Consider the following 18,651-nt stretch of genomic DNA (forward strand, 5'->3'; position numbering starts at 1 on the left):
CATATAATATCACCGCTGAAACAGAGCTAATAATAAGTTTAAACAGAATTATTCAAATTAGACCAGGCTATGACGCATTTCAAAATATTGAGCAGAGAATCGAAACAGCTCCTACTTTAAATATTTCACGTGAGCCGGTTGCATCAATGCTAATTTTTTTTTATTGAATTTTTCTGAATCGAAAGCTCTAAATGTTTCAGGCTGATTTCAATTAGCAATTCAGGTGTCACCCTTACATAGTCTTTATTTTTGGGTGAAGCCTCCTTTTTGATGACATTTAGCTGTCCAATTTATGGCTGTCGGACATGCGCCACCTGTCGGCGGTGTTTGACTGGCATTTTAGCACCCGGCTACTAATCGAAATGTTTGGCCAAACAATCAACTTCGCCAAGTCAGCTTTGTGTCTGGGCATCGCGGGGATGCCCTATAACTGATGGCTTGCATTCGATTTCTAAATGATCTCCCGATTGCCCAATGCCAGAGAGACCTTTGCAGCTGGCTCTGAAACTGAGTCTTAGACGGAATAGGGAATAGGAACCCCCAGATCGAGACTGGGTCTTGGAATGTCTATGGTCTGGGGTAATGGGGTCTTGGGTGCTTACATCACAGCAGGAGATCCCAGACTCGAGACTCGTCCCACAATAAGAAGAAACTTGTTTCCTCTCGACTCTTTGCCAGCAGTAAATATTTGCCACCTCACTCGGCTTTTATATCTTCTTGGTTGTTTTTTGGGGAACCTTTGTTTTTGCTTCTTGTGCAAATTACAACGCGCGTGACTCCTTTCACAAGATGCGATTTGAAATCAAAAGTGCAGACAAAAGGTGTTAAAAAAGCGCCTCCGACCGCAGACGAAACAAAAGCATGAGTTTTTGGCCTGATTTTTATGGGTCCTATACATATAGATGTATTTTTCCCCCATCTCTTTATGGTCAATATCGGTGGTATTGGCCCTGTCCCATGCTGTGTAGTTGAGTGTACGCCAGTCGCATCATTTTTACTTTCTCCCCTCAAAACCCAAACTCAAACTCAAGCTCAAGAAAGAAGCCAAGAGAGGTGTGGGCAAAGAGAGAGAGCCCGATCCGAGAGAGAAGCTTCGTGTCGGTGTTACCGGTTTCGCTATGGGGTGAAGCTTGGTGCTTGGCTTACAGCAGATCCGTTTTGGTGTCTGTGTGAATTGCCTTTTAAGCCCGGCCACCGGGACTGGCAGCTTTCAGATACGTTTTTGCCTCTGTCGCGTTCAGAGTCAGAGTCGGATTTATCGTCTGGGTCTGGGTCTGGAAAAGATCTTGGATCTTGGTCTCGGCTTTCGGTTTCGTTTGTGTGTCTTGAATTCGGTTTCGGTTTCAGTTTCAATTTCGAATTCAGTTTGCTGCCGCGTTCGCACGGATCGAGTCGTGTGCACGGTTAAAGTCACTCAACAAAACAAAAATATATATATAAGAATACATATACCAACCCATTTTGTGGCCAAGATAGGCTCCTCGCTCTTATATTCGGGTCAATGCTGTGCTCTGCATTGCCAACGTTATGCTAATTACCGAAAGGATTCAAATCATAGCATACATCATCGGTTACAATCTCTTTGGCAAGACTTCGTCGCACCGCTGGTGAAAAATTCCGCGTCCGGTGACCAACCCACCAAATAAGCGCTAGAAATAAAAAGATACATAGCCAGGAGAATAGCTAGCAACATACATAAATATATACTACGAATATATTTATTAAATATATCAAACAACAAATTTGCAAAACGTGCCAAATATAATTTAAATCTATTTATTTTGTTTAACAAAGAGCTAATAAGACTAAAATATATAAATTAGTAAGTCGTTTAATTTAATTCCTCATAAAAAGGAAGTTGACGCAGGAGTAGCCGCTGGCTTCATCATGACGAAGCCAGAAATGCTGATTAGTTTAATTTTATGGTGAGTTGAAAGTTTTTAATTAAGCCATTAGCATTTGTTGGTGTCATTTTTTATAAAATATAGCGTGGTAATTATTTTCTTTGAAAATACTATCATGCAGCTACGAAATTTAGAGGACTAATCCTTAAATATATCCTTATTATATCCTTGTTTTATAGTGTCCTTAGTTTACGTATGTTCATCTGTGTTTTGACACTCCCTCGGTTGCCAATTTAATTGCAAGAATATGGAAATTTTGTCTTAAACGTCCGGCTTTAAGAACAAGTTTCTTGACATATTTCTGAAGTAGAATTTTAGCTGCATTAAAACCATTTTTTATGCACTAGCTCCGACCATTAAAGCTTTTGCCGAATGACCGGCCTACTACAACGAGTCACAAATAAGCAAATTATAGTTTGTAAGACTATACATATAATTTGACTGTTTTGTCTGCTGAAGAGCATTAATCATGCATTTTCTATTCGACTCGCGTTCGACAAGAAGCGTCAACGGAAGTGAGAGATTGACAGAGCCATTCGGCTTATCACCAAGCGATTCGACTTCCCCGTTTTAATGGTCCTTGAGGCATTTATTAACTCTACAAAAAATCAAAAACTATTTTCAAGAATTAACATCACGACAAAAAGATGAAATCGGATGATTATATCTCAAGTCTGCATATGAATATTTATTTATCGAGGCGCGATCAAAGCGGGCGATCATGTAATATCGATTCGAATTGGATTTCTTTGCTCACCAGTGAAAAATCAATTTGAAAAGTTTCACTTTCATTTTTCCCTCTCTTGACTGGGAAGATGCCAAAACAAATTGAAGAGAAAAAGTTGTCAGTGGCAACAAAAGACTCTTTCGCTTTTTATGTTTGTGTGTCGTGCCAGGTGGTTTTTGGAACGGTTACACAATCGTGACTTTATTTTCGTTTTCAGTCCAACTCTTTTCGGTTTTGTGTTAACCGCATTGACATAATTTCCAGCGTAGGCATCCAAAAAAAAAGAAACTGAAGCATAAAACTTTACATAATTTGCAGGCGTATCCGATTCATAGGCCTGCAATTAATCTGGCTTTATCGATGAAGACGCTCAGCAGCAGAGCCTAGTTTTAATTAACAGATTTATTTTCTGTGTGAGTTTAACAGGCGGCCGCTAAGTGTAGAAAGTTTCCTCCTATCTCTTGCCGCATTAATTTGGCGTTTTGTGTTAATCAGTGTGTGTAAGTTATGCAAATTGGATCGCGGCATTAGCAGATCGCTTATGCAATGGATTGGATAATCCCCTCCCCGGCTGGCGACATTGGTCGACCAGGCCAGGCTCACCAGGTTTTCTATTTTCGAGGCCTTGGCCAGATGTGACTTCTTTGGCTTAGTCATGCGGCGACGCTCAGAATGCAGCCGAGCAACTTGATTGCTCAGGCAAATTAAGCACAAGTGCTGCCGATTGCCGACTGCGCTGCCAGATGCTGACATTGTCTAGTTGACACACTTAAGTCACTTAGATGTCGTAGAATTCTTGCTAAAAGTTTTCTCGAGTGTTTTACAGCATACAAACATTTTTTAACACTTTTTGACATTTTTCTATCGACTGCGACGTCAAGGCTTGGTGCCCCCTAATGGGATGTCACCGGCTCACCGAAAGCGACAAATTATGGTTATTCATAATTGCGATAGTCGCAAGCGAAATATTTGGGCGAATTAGAGCACTCGCGTGGGTCGAAACGAAAGACTCAGGCAGCGAACTTGAAATTACACTTTGACTGAAAGCTTTAGCGGTAGCAAGGCCAGGAGGATGTGGGTGGAAATTGTAGGATGAAATGATGCGACACGTGCCTAAGAAAGGAGAAAACTGGGAGTGGTCAAGCAGTGGAGATTTTTTCGAAGGTCAAGCCTTAAATTAAGCATACCATTACCATTATCATTTGATTATAAAATAAAGCAAAAATATTTATTTTTTCACATAAAAAACACAGAGCATGACATTAAAGAGCTGGGACCTAACCATAATCTTTAATCAGATAATAACATATTTATCTCTTTAAAACCAGAACATGATAGTTTATAATTCATCCAAGTATTAATGATCTAATTTATGTTGGATCCAACCGCATCTTCACATAGCTCTTCAACCCCACCTTAAGTGTAGTCGTTGTCATTAATCTATTTCACAGACATCCATTAGCACTCTTCCAAAAGGGAAACTTAAATTTAAATTAACTTTAGCGCCGCCTTGTTGGTTAACACATTTTGTGAAGAAAATTAGTCAAGATGTTATCTTTTTTTTTTGTGCTGGCTAGAACTCTTTTAAAATCAATTAGCCAACGTGTATATGATAAATAAGCAATTAGGGGAGAAAAACAGAACGGCGAGTTCAAGGCTGAAACAATATCTGAAACCGAAACCGAATTCTCTTAGTCGAGAATTCGTTATTTTATGTGTTTTTGTAATTTAATTTGCAAGTTGTGGCCGTCTTTCGATAGGCAGTCATTTATCATATTTATTTCATCCGTTGCTTGCTGTGTCTAAGACACGTTTTTTATTTATGTATGCCCATGTCTAATTTATTGACTAATTTATCATCATTTGTCTGGGCTAGGGATCCAACAACGAAAGTTTATCCAGTGAAAAGTTGAATAAACCTTTTTGTCATGTGGCTGTGGCTCGGTTGCCGAGAATTCCTTTTCTTCCTCAGGCTTCCTGGTGAAAGGCGATCAAAACTAGAGATCGCTTTAGTTGCTGACCCTGAGAGAGCCCGTATAACTCTGTCGTTGGCCAATTCCAAGTGATTCGATAAATCAAGATCCGTTGCTCAACTTGTTTTCTGCTTCGCCAAGAATAATTCAAAGCGCACAAATATTTCTGCGAGTGTCCAACTCTGGCAGCGCCTGTCTGACCACTTTGCTCATTTCTACATACATGACTCAAAAAAACGGGTTAACCCGAATAAAATAAAAGTATAACGACCAATATGCACAGCAGCTGGATCCGAAAAAAAAATCTAAAAGGAACGGGGTGCCAATTGTCTCTCAATACATGTAGCTGGTGGTCTTTTCCTTCAATACACAAAAATGTGCCACACTCAACCGAAAACAATATCAAAAAGTACATCCCTGCAGACATCTTGTTAGCGACTGGTTTATGTGGGTTAAAAAGAAATTTTTCGGATTGGTCCGAGCTTCGCTCTTTTAAAAAGATAACGGAACAAGGCATCTGTGAAAAAATCAAGAGCCCATAAACAAAATCCGAAGCAAAATGCCAAACACAAGAAAGTGAAATTTTTGTTGCTGCCATTGGACGACGTAATCAACTTCAACAGGATCAAGTGGCCAACAGGATTGACTGGGCTTCGTCTTCGGGTTTTCAGTAATTTTGCTCTCCAGCAACGGAACTAAATATTTGTTAATGTGGCCAGCTCTTCAAATGAAGTTTAAAGAGCCTTTTGAGGTTTTGCTTTTGACACTTGCCTGCTGAGCGCATCTGGCCTCTTCCGTCATTTCAAGGCGCCGCAACAGGTTGTCATCTTACATAAGTCGTATGAAGATGGGTAAAAGATGATGTATCATACAAATGATCATACAAATGTATGAGTTTTTTGCCTTAAAGCACGAAGCTTACGGAACTAACCAAGGGCTGGGATCTTGTTATTATACTTACTTAATATAATTCATGTGCAAGTATGTCCCATTTTCCCTCTAGAGATTTTCATCTCGGTTTCCATTACCAAGCCCCCGTTTAACTTTCTCACATTTCACCTTAAATTGCCCGAAAAGATTTCAGAGCATTAGGCTGCCCGCGGGGAACACAAACCTTTTTTCACAATAAACACTTGGGTGCGATGTCTATGTTGGTAAATTACTGGCAAATTTTTGGAAATTATAAACGATCATCTAGGCATTGTCAACATAAACGCCGATTACAAAGTTTTAGGCCTTAAACTAGACAATTATATTTTCTCTTTGCCCAATTGGTCGCCTGTTGGCCAACAAACTGCGACCTTGGTGTTTGACCGGTAACCGACTGACATTAAATCGCAAATCAAATGAAAACTTCCAGTCGATTTGCATGCAGGCAACACCCTGTAAGATATGGAGATACGAGGCCAAAAGCTGCTCTTCGAATTATTTACCAATATCAAGTTGTATGCACTTTCGCAATGAAAACGAAAGTTACGCCCCGCTATTCGAATATTCGTAGATCCATATGGCTGTCTGCGGCGCGTGACTTTGCCAACGTTTACACTTTCTTGCCATAAAAAGCAACGGCCCCATGGGGACACACACCGGCATAGAATTATGATCTTCACGCCTCTTGGCTGGCGTTCAAGCCACGTTCACCAGCAGCCAGCAACATCTGCGCCAACTACAGACTTGGCAATGTAACCAATATTGGAAGCCACATCGATGAACGTCACTGAAAAAAGAAGTAAACATGAAAATTGCATCATGCCTGCACTCGACGTTCGTGTGTCGTTGGTGATCATCACAATTGCCAGTGAACATCGTTATGGTAATGAAGTGCACTTGAAAATTTCTGTGTGCAGATCTTCTATGGGTTTTTTCATGCATATTTCCTCATCCGTCCAAGAAAGAGCCATACAAAATGAGTAAGGGCGTAATGCATTAGTATTAGTAGTAATGCAATCATTAGTATTTTCATAGCCTGTTGTCTGGTTTTCGACCTGGTCTACTCCTACCCATTGTGCAATGTTCAGAGCTAAGAAACTGGCTGTGTAATAAACACAAGAAACCACTAAGCCAGAGTGAAACAAATAGTGTTTGGGGAGTGTATTTTGCTGATCACAAGACCATCACATGATTGCAAAAGGGTATCCAAATCAGTTTCAGCTGTGATAAAAATTAATCTGCTTTCCTGGATGTTGTGGTAAATATAGTTCCTTCCTTGAAAAAAATGCGATAATGAGGATAAAAAATTTAACAAATTGCATTCTAAATTTTGCAAAACTCGCAATGTTCTTTAGTTGGGTGATAATTTAAGTTCAGCTAGTAGAGTATGCAGGACGCGACTTTTGTGGAACATACTTTCGCTTTCTTGTTTTTTCCACGCCTTTGTGGTAGTATTGCTGCCGTCGCTGGTGTTGCTGATTTTCCTGTTGCCTGTGTTGGTGGTAGGAAATCATGTGCAAAGTCACATGACGATGACGCTACGTGCCTTTGGAGTAATTGCAGAAACACATGGATGCCAGGGGTGTTGCCAGCCGTCGAGAAGCGTGCAAAATACGGATGAAGATATATACACTCGATTCGTATGTGTTTGGTCGGTAGGCCCGTCTGCTTATTTGGCCAGGCGGCACCAGTGCGGACTGTTGATAATGAAAACGACGTCAAACGGGCGTTCGCATGAGTAATGCGCATACCAAACATTTGATGGCTTCCGCAATTGTGTTTTTCTGTTATTATTGCAGGCTAGTGCCACACTAACCCATTTGTGTAAGCCCTCTTGGCAGGCGCAAGTAATTTTTGTATCGGCTGCTGTTACCAGTGCTGCATGATTTGGCAATTGGCAGCGAGTCAAGTTTGTTGCCTAAGTCTTTTGTTTTCCCGCTGATTGCGCAAAGCGATTGCGGGTGTTCGGAGATTTTCCGTTTCTAAGTATTCCCGTGCCGCTTATGTTGACGCACATTATTCATTCATATGTGGGTAGTGCCTTATCTAAGGCCACTTAGCTCATGTTTTGCACAGACAATTAATTCGTGACTCTCAACTGCGCAGAGCTACCGAACTATCAGCACTTGCAAGTTAAACATACATCGCTTATCGGCATCACCGGGAATTTATGCAAATCGCTAAATAGCATAATATCCGAACAGCTAGCGCGTTGTGCAATATTTATTTAATAAGTCAAATTAACAACGATATATTGTTTGCAATTGTGATGGGCTTATGCAAGCTGCTTGGCTGCTTTGCTAAAGTCAACTATTTTAGGACTGGCACGCGTTTGTCAGCTCTTTTGTGCAACTGGTTTGACTTGTTGGATGTGCCATTTGGTATTTTTACAGTTCTCACTCACGTGTTTTATAATTGCCGATCGATCGAGCGAATGACTAACTACCGATTGTAAAACGGCTGTAAACAGATTGCAAATACCACGAGCTGTCGCTGACAATGGGTTTATGAATCTTAATATTGAGACCCAATAAATATATAAACCCAATTACCCCGAAAGATGTTGATACGACCGATAATCAAGTGAGATTTTTACGAGGAATTTGACTCAACTTGAATTCTTATAATTTTTTGGGGATTACCATACTGGACGCCGTTTCCGATTGCCAACTGGTCATCCGAACAAACCCAATAAATGTCAAGCAAATACAATACATTTTGCCAAAAACAAGTTCAAGTAACCTATACACAGATAAGAAATCTAGAAAAAAAATCATCCGTCCAATCGAAAGGCTTATGACAACTTAAAGTCTATTTTTGCTGCCGTTTGCCAATGACTGATTGATAAACCCCACACGAACTTTCCTTTTTAATACTTGATTTAATTGTTGGATTTCAGCAAACGGCGCTCGATAAAAATAAAAAAGAAATGCTAACTATTGATGTCATAATGTTGTTAAATAACGAATATGCGGCATGTGATGTGCATTTCTATTTGCTTTTTTTTAACGTTTTTTTTGTTTTGTTTTGTTTGTTTGGTTTATGGGTGCCATCAGTGGCGAGGCATGACACACATTTTTGCATTTCAGTTGGTGACATAAATACCAGACGACCCGCTCCATGCCGCATAAAAGCCATAAACAAACAAATGTAAATTGCCAGCACTTCTGCTTTCGCTTTCAGCTCGGTTTCGGCCAAGTTATTGAGATACGTGTCGGCAGTCAAGTTCTGCAAAAGCACAACTAAAGGGGATTACTCGTGCCCGGCAATAAATTAACTTATGTGTGCCAATTGCCTGCCGTCCGTTGCCTGCATATTGGCCAATGGTTATGGATTTGACTGGCCTCAATGGGCAGCCACGCACCTGGCAAATGGGTAATCGCATTACGAGTTATTTTCGGTGATCGTTACTTCATTTGGCATTTCCTTTTTTTTATGCCAGAATCGCAATAATGAATTGTGTTTTGCAATGGGTTTTCGTTCATGGCGAACAATTGATAGAGATTTGTTTTTAGATTACCTCTTAATAACCATGATTATGTGTCGAAGATGGCACATCTTATTTATCCTAACCATGAAAGCTCCATCATCACTCTAATCATTTCCTGCGTTTTTTCACACACAAAATAGATTAATGTGGCTCTTGAACTCAACACAAGTTCATACACCCAACCGTAGCTATCTTGAAACATTATAGTCGACTGGAATCTTTTTAGATAAGCACCACAAGCGGTCACTTAAAAGTTACTAATAATACAATAGCCTTGAACATTCGTCTAAACAACCCGAACGAAATACCACAAATTACGTTCAACTTTTAAATGAGTGCTAAACAAAATATATGTGTGTATAACTCAATAAAATAAGCAAAAATAAAACCAATTAAAGCGAAACAGGAAAGGTAACTCTGCTTGAATATCATTTAGGATCAGCGGAGTTTGGCCCAAAATTTATGTAGGGGAAGGTGAGGACGTTTACCCAAACAGCGAATTCAGCTCATTAAGCGGATTCTAAAAGCGGATCTTCTACGCCCACATCCACCAGATTGCAGAGTGTTGCATAATCTCGGATCTTGACGTCAGGGGCAAGCACATAAATTGCATATTGTTGCTGTTGACAAAAGACTTCAATTCGGAAATTAATGTCAATGCAACCACAAAAGAAACTCCGTCACGTGAGCCGAGACGGCTGGCCAAAATCAATAGAATAGCATAATGACAGGCCAACAAAGTGCGGCTTAATAAGCCATTCAGTCAGTCATTCAGCCAGTCAGTCAATAAGTCAAATATAGCCTTTTGGGGGCAGACGGCGTCATTGTTCATAATTCAAAATTGATTAGTTCGACAGACGTTTCTCATATCCGGTTTGGCAGAAAATCGCAGCCCTACGCCTCCTCTATTATATTGCTTTTTATATGCATAGTTTCAGTTTCAGTTTTTGTTGTCTGTGCCGCGTTTGATGAACAGTGTGAGCAAACGACGGCGATGTGAGAAAACTTGTAATTAAAAGCCGGAAAATGCGATGCGAGCCCATGGATGAATGAAACGAAGGCGATTCCGCGCAAATTAACAACACGTGATATTAGCTTTTGGGTTAAACCTATATGTGATAACAAAGTAGGAGGAAAAGCCCATCAAAAGATTTTAAACTTCTGAGTAAAGCTAAAAGGAATGCTATCGTTGAGTTACGCTGGAGAATTTTATCATAGACTCTTCGTGATTTGATTGTTGTTTTAATGAGTCAGCAATCACCCAAAGTATACCTAATGGAAAGCTTAATTGTATTTTATTCATAAGACATTCGAATTGTTTTCCTGCGTTACGATGAATGAAATGAACGAATAAAAATGAATTTTATATTCATTCTTTTTTAGTGAAAACTAGCTATTAATCACAAATAATTACTGAAATCACCTGTGATAAGACAACAAACTAAAGCTGTGGACGTTGAAGTCACAAAACTAATTTTTTACTTGTTATTTTATAAATATATAACTGTAGCAACCAATTAATTTATTCCCATTACCTTCCAGGTGCCTCTGTGCTCCCAGTCTGACACTCCGTATCCCCGAGGACCTCGAGAATGCCGCCATCAATGCCCTGAGCTCCGAACGTGCCCGGTCCCTGACCCCTTGTGGATCCTCGGCGGAGGCGGAGGGCAGCGTGGCCGGTGACTATGACGTGTGCCCGCCGAGCAAGTACCGCCAACCGACCGCGGAGTGCAACAACGTGTCCCACCGGAAGTGGGGTGCACGGGGAGATATCTTCCAGCGTCTGCTGGCTGCTGATTATGCCGATGGTGTGAGCCAGCCGAGGACCTCTAAGGGCACCCATGCTCTACCCGATGCCGAGCTGGTGATCGAGCAACTGCAGCGCCACGTGGAAGGCGAGCTGCGCCACGCCCACATCACCGCCATGCTGCCCGCCTGGGGTCAACTGTTGGCCAATGACCTGGTCGAGGTAGGACAGCTGCCCATTTTCGGAAAGTGCTGCGAGCGCGACTCCGCCGTCAAGGATCCCAGCGAGCTGCAGCACTGCTTCGTTCGGGCAGGACCCGACTGCAAGGAGTACAAGCGATCGGCGCCAGGATTCGATTCGGACGCGTGCCAGAGGCGTAAGTTTAAAAGGCTCTGAGAAACGGGTATTATATCTAAAATGAGAATGTTTCCCTCTTACAGACACTCGCCAGCAGATGAACATTGCCTCGGCCTACATTGATGGCTCTGGACTGTATGGCTCCACTCGCCACGAATTCGACCAGTTGCGCACCTACATCAGTGGCGGAGTAAAGGTGGAGTCCTGTAAGTACTGCCAGGTGGCTGGAGCCACCGGAGCACTCCATCGTGCTCTGCTGCAGCAGCACAACAACATCGGCGAGCAGCTGTCGCACATCAATCCCGATTGGTCCGAAGAGGATGTGTTCCTCGAGGCCAGACGCATCATCACAGCCACCATTCAGCACATCACCTACAACGAGTTCTTGCCTTTGGTCTTGGGACAGGAAACCACTGCCAAGGAGGGTCTGAGACTGACTGCCGAGAAGCACTCGAGCAATTACTCCAGCTCGGTGAGGGGGGGAATCTACAATGAGTTTGCAACCGCCGCCATGCCCGCTTTCTGGAGCATGTATCCCCCAGAGATGCTGGCCAAGAAGATGTCCGCCCACGAGCTGCTGTCCATTGCCGCACTGCAAAAGTCACTGGTTCCCAGTCAAACAAATGCCGAGGGTTGGTCCGAGTTGGCTTTGGCCGTTCATCGCGGTCGTGACCACGGAGTGGCATCCTATGTACATGCCCTTGATCTCTGCGAGCGTCGATTCGCCGACCAGAGTGCTGCCAATGTGAGCTTCGATACTTTAGCCCAGGTTTCCAACATTCCCGAGGAGTACATCACCAATCTGCGTGACATTTACCAGTGAGTTTTTATGACTTTGTTAAATGGTGAAACCTCAATTTATGGTAGACCTTTTAAATACCGGTTAGCTTCGGTCTTTGCAGTCAACTTCGGTCAACTGATCTAAATGCGCGCTCAGAAGTTTTCAAAATATATATTTAAATGTCAATGACTTTATATAACAATTGATAAGCTTTATGTAAATTTGAAATATTTATACATCTAAAAGAGTTTTGTATTTATATGTGAGAGATTTCAAAACAAAAAAGTTTATCCAACCTTTTTTATTATTTATTATTACAGTTGAATATTTTATCCCTTTCCAGAAACGCAAACGACATTGATTTGTTGGTGGGTGCCCTTCTGGAAGAGCCCGTGGTTGGAGCTCTCTTTGGACCCACAATTAGCTGCTTGCTGACCTTGCAGTTTGAGCAGCTGAAGCAGACCGATCGTTTCTGGTACGAAAACGAGATCCCGCCCTCGTCCTTCACTCTGGACCAGCTGAAGAGCATTCGCCAGACGACTCTGTCCGGTTTGCTGTGCGGTTCCCATCAAGTAAGCACCGCGCAGTCCAAGGCTTTCATTCTGGAGGACAACTACCTGTGAGTAAATGATGATTACACTTAAATGGCAGAAATTCCAGAGGTGCTTATCTTACTAGGAATTCCATTTTGGACTGCGACCAGCTGCCCAAGTTTGATCTGAAACCCTGGCAAGTAAACCCTGAAGATGAGGTGCACGTGGACCACGTTGAGGTGGAACCAGCGACCAAGGAAGCGATTGCCGAGCTGAGTCCCGAACTGATCGAGGCTGCTGTGGAGCGTGCCAAGCAAGAATTGGAAGAACGCAGGCGCTTCGAGTACGAAGTGTGGCGCACCAGTAAGTTCTTTAAGACTTTCGCGAGTCCTTCAGATTACAACTAACCTCAACTTTCATCTTCTTCGCAGAGGGTGGCATCAGTGCCCGATCCCCTGACGGTACGGCTGCCTCCTTCAGCAAGGCCAATTTGGCTGCCCTGAACCTGGCCAACTCCTCCCTGATCTTCGAGCTGACCTCCAACGAGATTGTGAAGACCCTCAACCACATAACCAGACGCAAGCGTCAGATTTTCAATCCTAACCAGAATGCATTTAATCGTAACGAACTGACCGATACCCTGCAAACGGTGGACATCAGTGGACTACTTGGTGGTGCCCAGAATTCACTGGATACATGCCCGGAACCCAGTCAGCAGTGCGATGCGAACTCGCCGTTCCGTACTCTGTCCGGAAGGTGCAACAATCTGCGTAATCCCAACTGGGGCAAGTCACTGACCACTTTCTCCCGCCTGCTGCCCGCTCAGTATGAGGACGGCATCTCGGCACCCAGATTGACTGGTGTGACCGGCACCGCATTGCCCAATCCCAGAACCATTTCCACCACAATCCATCCTGATATTTCCAACCTGCACACTCGCTACTCCCTGATGGTTATGCAGTTCGCCCAGTTTGTCGACCACGATTTGACTTTAACCCCGATCCACAAGGGTTTCCACGAGTCCATCCCGAGTTGCCGACCTTGCAACTCCCGCCAGACGGTGCATCCCGAATGTAATCCCTTCCCGGTGCCCGCTGGCGATTTCTACTATCCCGAAGTCAATGTGACCAGTGGCGAGCGTTTCTGCTTCCCCTCGATGAGATCGCTGCCTGGACAGCAATCGCTGGGACCACGCGATCAGATCAACCAGAACACTCACTTCCTGGACGGCTCGATGGTGTATGGCGAGACCACTTGTCTGTCCAACAAGCTTCGTGGATTCTCCGGACGCATGAACAGCACCCAAGTGAGGGGCAAGGAACTCCTTCCGCTCGGACCCCATCCCGAGTGCAAGTCCCGCAACGGTCTGTGCTTCCTTGGTGGCGATGATCGTGCATCCGAGCAGCCAGGTCTGACTGCCATTCACACCGCCTTTCTGCGTGAACACAACCGCATTGTTGAGGGTCTGCGCGGAGTGAATCCTCACTGGAATGGAGAGCAGCTCTTCCATCATGCCCGTAAAATTGTCAGTGCCCAAGTGCAACATATCGTGTTCAACGAGTTCCTGCCCCGCATTCTCAGCTGGAATGCCGTCAATCTGTATGGTCTTAAGCTTCTGCCCCAGGGATACTACAAGGACTACAACCCATCGTGCTCTCCGATTGTTTTCAACGAGTTTGCCGCAGCTGCCTTCCGTATCGGTCACTCTCTGCTGCGTCCCCACATTCCCCGTCTGAGTGTCCAGCACCAGCCTGTGGAGCCCCCACTATTGCTCCGCGATGGTTTCTTCCGCATGGATGCCCTGCTTCAGCCTGGAATCATTGACGAAATCCTGCGTGGTCTGGTGGCCACTCCAATGGAGACCCTGGATCAGTTCATCACCGGAGAAGTGACCAACCATTTGTTCGAGGACCGCAAGATTCCTTTCTCTGGCATTGATTTGATCGCCCTGAATATTCAGAGAGGTTTGTTTCCCTTATTATATATACATTTATGTAGGAGATGCTACCATTATTGTTATTTCCCCAGCTCGTGATCATGGAATCCCCTCGTACAACAACTACCGGGCCCTTTGCAACTTGAAACGCGCTACCAACTGGAACGACTTGAGCCGCGAGATTCCCACCGAGGTCATCAACCGTTTCCAGAAGGTCTACGCCAGCGTGGATGACATTGATCTGTTCCCTGGTGCCATGACTGAACGTCCCCTGCAGGGCGGTCTGGTTGGACCCACCTTGGCCTGCATCATAGGCATCCAGTTCAGGCAGCTGCGCAAGTGCGATCGCTTCTGGTACGAGAACCAGAACCCAGAGGTCAAGTTCACGGAGGCTCAGCTGGCTGAGATCCGTAAGGTGACGCTGGCCAAGATCGTTTGCGAGAACCTGGAGATCAGCGGAGATATGCAGCGTGCTGCCTTCGATTTGCCTAGCAATTTCCTGTAAGTATATCCAGAGGCTTTCAAAAATGACTTAGCAAGCCAATTTCTTCTTACAACTATTTTTATAGGAACCCACGCGTGCCCTGCTCCTCGATGCCCCAGATTGACCTGAACGCCTGGCGCGAAAATGTCCAGGGTTGTCAGATTGGCAACCGCAATGTCCGTGTTGGTGAATCTGCCTTCCCATCGCCCTGCACCAGTTGTGTCTGCTCCGCCGAGGGAGTAAGTTACATGGTATTCTTCTAGGGGAATTCCCTTCTAAAAGTTGCTTTCCACTTGCAGGCACAGTGCGCCTCCCTGCGCATCACGGACTGCGGCCAGTTGATTCGGCAGTGGCCCAAGGAGGCTATTCTGCGGGATGAGGTGTGCAACTCGCAGTGCGGCATTTACTTGACCGGTCAGCAGGCCAGTGGCTTCAATGCCCAACAGCGACAGGGTCAGGCTCAACCACGTGTGACCCGATCCCGCAACCAGAATCTCTTCAAGTTCCCCGACCTAACGCCCTTCATTGCTTCCCTGTAAGATGGAGGGAGTGAATCGTCAACTTTGGGTGCGGAGTAAGCACAAGCTACCAATATTGAAACGCATTTTGTAAATAAATCTTGCGTTTGTACATAAGTTTCTTTGTTGATTGCTGCCTAAAGACTTGTCCAATGCATGTGAAAGACAAACATGACTTAAGAAACGAAACGCTCGGCCCCATCATCAGACATTTGCAATTCGCAGTGTCCTAGTTATATCCTAATTAAAATTACAGCATAACTATTAACAATCTATAATAAACGCCTTATGTGAGTAAAATAATAGTCACTCGTTGTTTCTTCTGTAAGGTGTGGCTTCCGCCAAAGTATTAAAAACACGTTTTAGGTATTATGTTGCTTTATTTAGTTTTGCCTTATTGAACATGGTCCGTTACAGCAAATAGTTTGTGTATTTTTGATAGGTTTCTCTATAATGCCGACAATAAATAACAAAACTCACAAAGTACAATCTAGTCTAGAGAAGGATTACATGAAATTATATACGAGCATCTGGAAATATGCACGAGCAATTGTTCCAAGTGGCACGCAGGACGTTAGACGTGCTGTTGCCACAAGGATATATGCTCCCGAGATGGCCTGGGTTCTGCACATTGGGCCAGCCCTTCAGGGCCATCCAGTGCATATGTAGATACAAATACATTTCTTATCATCGCATAACATTACAATTATTTAAATTCGAAAAGAGCGCAGAGACGGGGAAAATCCGAGCGCTAAGTGTTTGTTTTGTTTTCTGGTTACCGGTTTCGGGTGTATTATAGGTGATTATTACAATCTAGGCTCGCGATCGGTTCGGTTACTCGTTACTCGACAGCTAACATCATCACTAAGCGGTTGGTTAATGCTACTAAAGTTAGACTTTTGGTACCCATAGAGATAATTCAACTAACGCGTACAGTTATACAGTGTTATCGTACTCGAATATGTATTTGTTTCGCGGACATTACAATACTTTTATCCTTGCTGTGTTCCATAAAAATGAGCGTAGCTAGCAAGCGAACGACAATTAAAGAGTCCACTACTCTGCCATATTTGGTAAGATTTATCTTTTGTTTTGTTTCTTTTGTTGGTTGGTGCTTAAACATCTAGAGAATTTGACTTCTTTGCATTATCATTAACTAACTCTGACGGTACGAACTAAAAATTTAAGTTGCAAACACACACAGATCAGAATATACACATACATAAGTATATAACGACTTACATACGTTTATAGGAATCTTTCTATTTAGATTTAGTTGTAGGCTTTCAAATTGCTGAGCCACAATTTGCTTATGTTATGTGCTTTTCTCAATATCCTTTCCTACTGCTCTGCGATACTGTTGCTCAAAATGGATGTTATATACAAGATGATAGTGTGCGGTATTGGGTTGCGATTTATATGGGGTGTATAGAACTATGTACATATTGAAGATATGCTAATGTGATCCAGAATTTTCGCCACAGCGGACTTGTCTAGAAAACCTTTTGAAGGGTTATGACCAATACAAGTAAGAGGATTTCTTGCATACTTTTAGACATCACATATGTGGTTTAGGAGTTATCATGCTAAAAATGAACCCCTTAAATTGTTTCAGAGTTTCTAGGAACACACCAGATTGGGATGTATTTATTTTTCAGCCGCCATAGCGGTGGCCCCATTGCTATTTGTCTCCGAATGCCGACGCGCCAGTAGATGATGATGATGCTGGTGAAGATGATGGTGCTGATGCTGATAGCTGGCATAGGGCAACCCATGACCACTTTGTGGACCTCCAATGCCATTAGCGAAGGGCAGGCCATCGATATTTCCAATTTTGCCTACGATTTTTGGTATCCTATCACTGTCCATAGCCAGCAGTGGTGTGGTCAGGCTGATTAACCCACTACCGCCGATGCTGGCACTGCCAATCCCGATTCCATGCTGACTGTGATTGTGATGCGAGTGATGATGATGATGATGATGATGATGGTGGTTGTGGTTGTGGCTGTGATTATGACTATGGTGATGCTGATGGTTGTGGTTGTTGATCACGGGCGTGCTTTTGCAGAGAGCAGCGTGTGTTCCATTTTTTGCCTTACTCTCTAACTCGAGTTCTTGCGCGCCGCGCAGGGAGCTCGTCTTGCGAACCTGCAGCCCACTGCGCGAATTGTCGCAACTCTTGCAACGCTGCTTTTGTGTCTGAACCTGATTGGATGACTGCCGTTGCAGAGCCTTCAAATTGGCTGCCACCAGCTTGGCCTGAAGGGTTTTCGAGGGCGAGACGGGCGTACTGTCATCCTCGCCGGTGGGCGGTGGAGTGGACAAGCGACTGGAGGCGGTCGAGGAGCTGCAGGTACTGTTAGAACGGCAGGACGCCTCGTCCACTTCAGCATCGTGACCATTTTCCTCGGCGGGCTGTTTGTCCACTTCATTCGCATCCGCTTCTGCATCTGCATCATCATTATCATCATCACTGGGCTGGGTGCTGGTGGGGTGAGAAGCGACGGCAATTTTCTTATTAGTTGAGCTGCTGTTGTTGGCAACGTTGGAGCCATTTACGCTTGCTTTCTCGCTCGGGGAGTCCGCTGGCAATTCCGCATTCGTCGCAGCCACATCATCATCACTCATCGCCTTGCAGTCACCGTTCGATATCACATTTTGCTGCTGCTGCTGCTGCTCCTCCTCCTCCGGCTCCAGACCCTGACTAGTTTTGGTTTTCACGACATCGGCCAGATCAATCCAATGGCCCCGATTACCGCGCACGCCCTCGACAAGAGGCTCGAGCTTGTCGGAGAGGGTTGCGAAGGCCTTTAAAGTAAGCAAGGACTTAGTAAACATTTTCACAAAATATTAGGCCATGACAAACCTCGTAGATTGGCAAGCAAATGGAGTCTATAAAGTTCACTTGCATCATGGGAAGCTCGTCCTCCTTTTCGCGATTCATGATATCCTACAACAGATGATTACCAGTTAAATGTAACATATTATTTAGCTTTTTCGTAAACTTACAATAGGAGTTATGTTGAGCTCCTGCTTCTCCATATCTCCCTGCTCGAAGAACTCCGAGCTGACCAAGTCGGCCACCCGCTTTTCAATCTCCCACGGCTTCGTGATGGCCGACAAATCACAGACAGTCATGCTCATTGCGCGCAAAAGGGCGCGCGGCTCCTCCGCCACCCAGTAGCTCGTCGGCTGGCTCACACTCTCCAAGAAAGGACCTCGTTTTCTGTGAAAATAACCCAGAATTAGGACACTGACGCATACAAAAACG

The 18,651-nt window shown here is 44.1% G+C and overlaps 2 protein-coding genes across 7 annotated transcripts in view; one reads left to right on the forward strand and one right to left on the reverse strand.

Annotated features, from left to right (window-relative positions):
• Window positions 1–1,222: 1,222 nt before the first annotated feature.
• On the forward strand, window positions 1,223–15,685 carry LOC6529584. The gene is made up of 9 exons (XM_002090542.4): window positions 1,223–1,925; window positions 10,567–11,147; window positions 11,212–11,947; window positions 12,253–12,528; window positions 12,588–12,805; window positions 12,874–14,406; window positions 14,471–14,879; window positions 14,948–15,101; window positions 15,162–15,685. The coding sequence occupies exons 1-9, from the start codon at window positions 1,888–1,890 to the stop codon at window positions 15,399–15,401; spliced, it is 4,185 nt and encodes a 1,394-aa protein (XP_002090578.1). The 5' UTR covers window positions 1,223–1,887; the 3' UTR covers window positions 15,402–15,685.
• A 55-nt stretch (window positions 15,686–15,740) lies between these two features.
• Window positions 15,741–18,651, reverse strand: part of LOC6529585 (dual 3',5'-cyclic-AMP and -GMP phosphodiesterase 11) — a 56,880-nt gene continuing 53,969 nt past the window's right edge. For 5 of the 6 annotated variants that reach the window (XM_039373199.1, XM_039373200.1, XM_039373201.1 and 2 more), the window contains 3 exons: window positions 18,390–18,606; window positions 18,247–18,330; window positions 15,741–18,188 (listed from right to left, as the gene is read on the reverse strand). In XM_039373199.1, the coding sequence (XP_039229133.1) occupies window positions 17,028–18,188; window positions 18,247–18,330; window positions 18,390–18,606 (1,462 nt within the window). In that variant the 3' untranslated portion in view covers window positions 15,741–17,027. The remainder of the gene's footprint in view (window positions 18,189–18,246; window positions 18,331–18,389; window positions 18,607–18,651) is intronic. The other variant, XM_039373203.1, reaches the window with a different exon arrangement.

This window comes from Drosophila yakuba, chromosome 2R, assembly GCF_016746365.2.
Source record: "Drosophila yakuba strain Tai18E2 chromosome 2R, Prin_Dyak_Tai18E2_2.1, whole genome shotgun sequence".
Taxonomy (NCBI): domain Eukaryota; kingdom Metazoa; phylum Arthropoda; class Insecta; order Diptera; family Drosophilidae; genus Drosophila; species Drosophila yakuba.

What these genes read in the sequence shown, in the direction of transcription:
- LOC6529584 (XM_002090542.4), top strand. Translation starts at nt 1,888, where the DNA reads ATGACGAAGCCAGAAATGCTGATTAGTTTAATTTTATG. An exon ending in CTGATTAGTTTAATTTTATG is followed by an intron (nt 1,926 to 10,566) that starts GTGAGTTGAAAG and finishes ATTACCTTCCAG; the next exon opens with GTGCCTCTGTGCTCCCAGTC. An exon ending in ATTCTGGAGGACAACTACCT is followed by an intron (nt 12,529 to 12,587) that starts GTGAGTAAATGA and finishes TTATCTTACTAG; the next exon opens with GAATTCCATTTTGGACTGCG.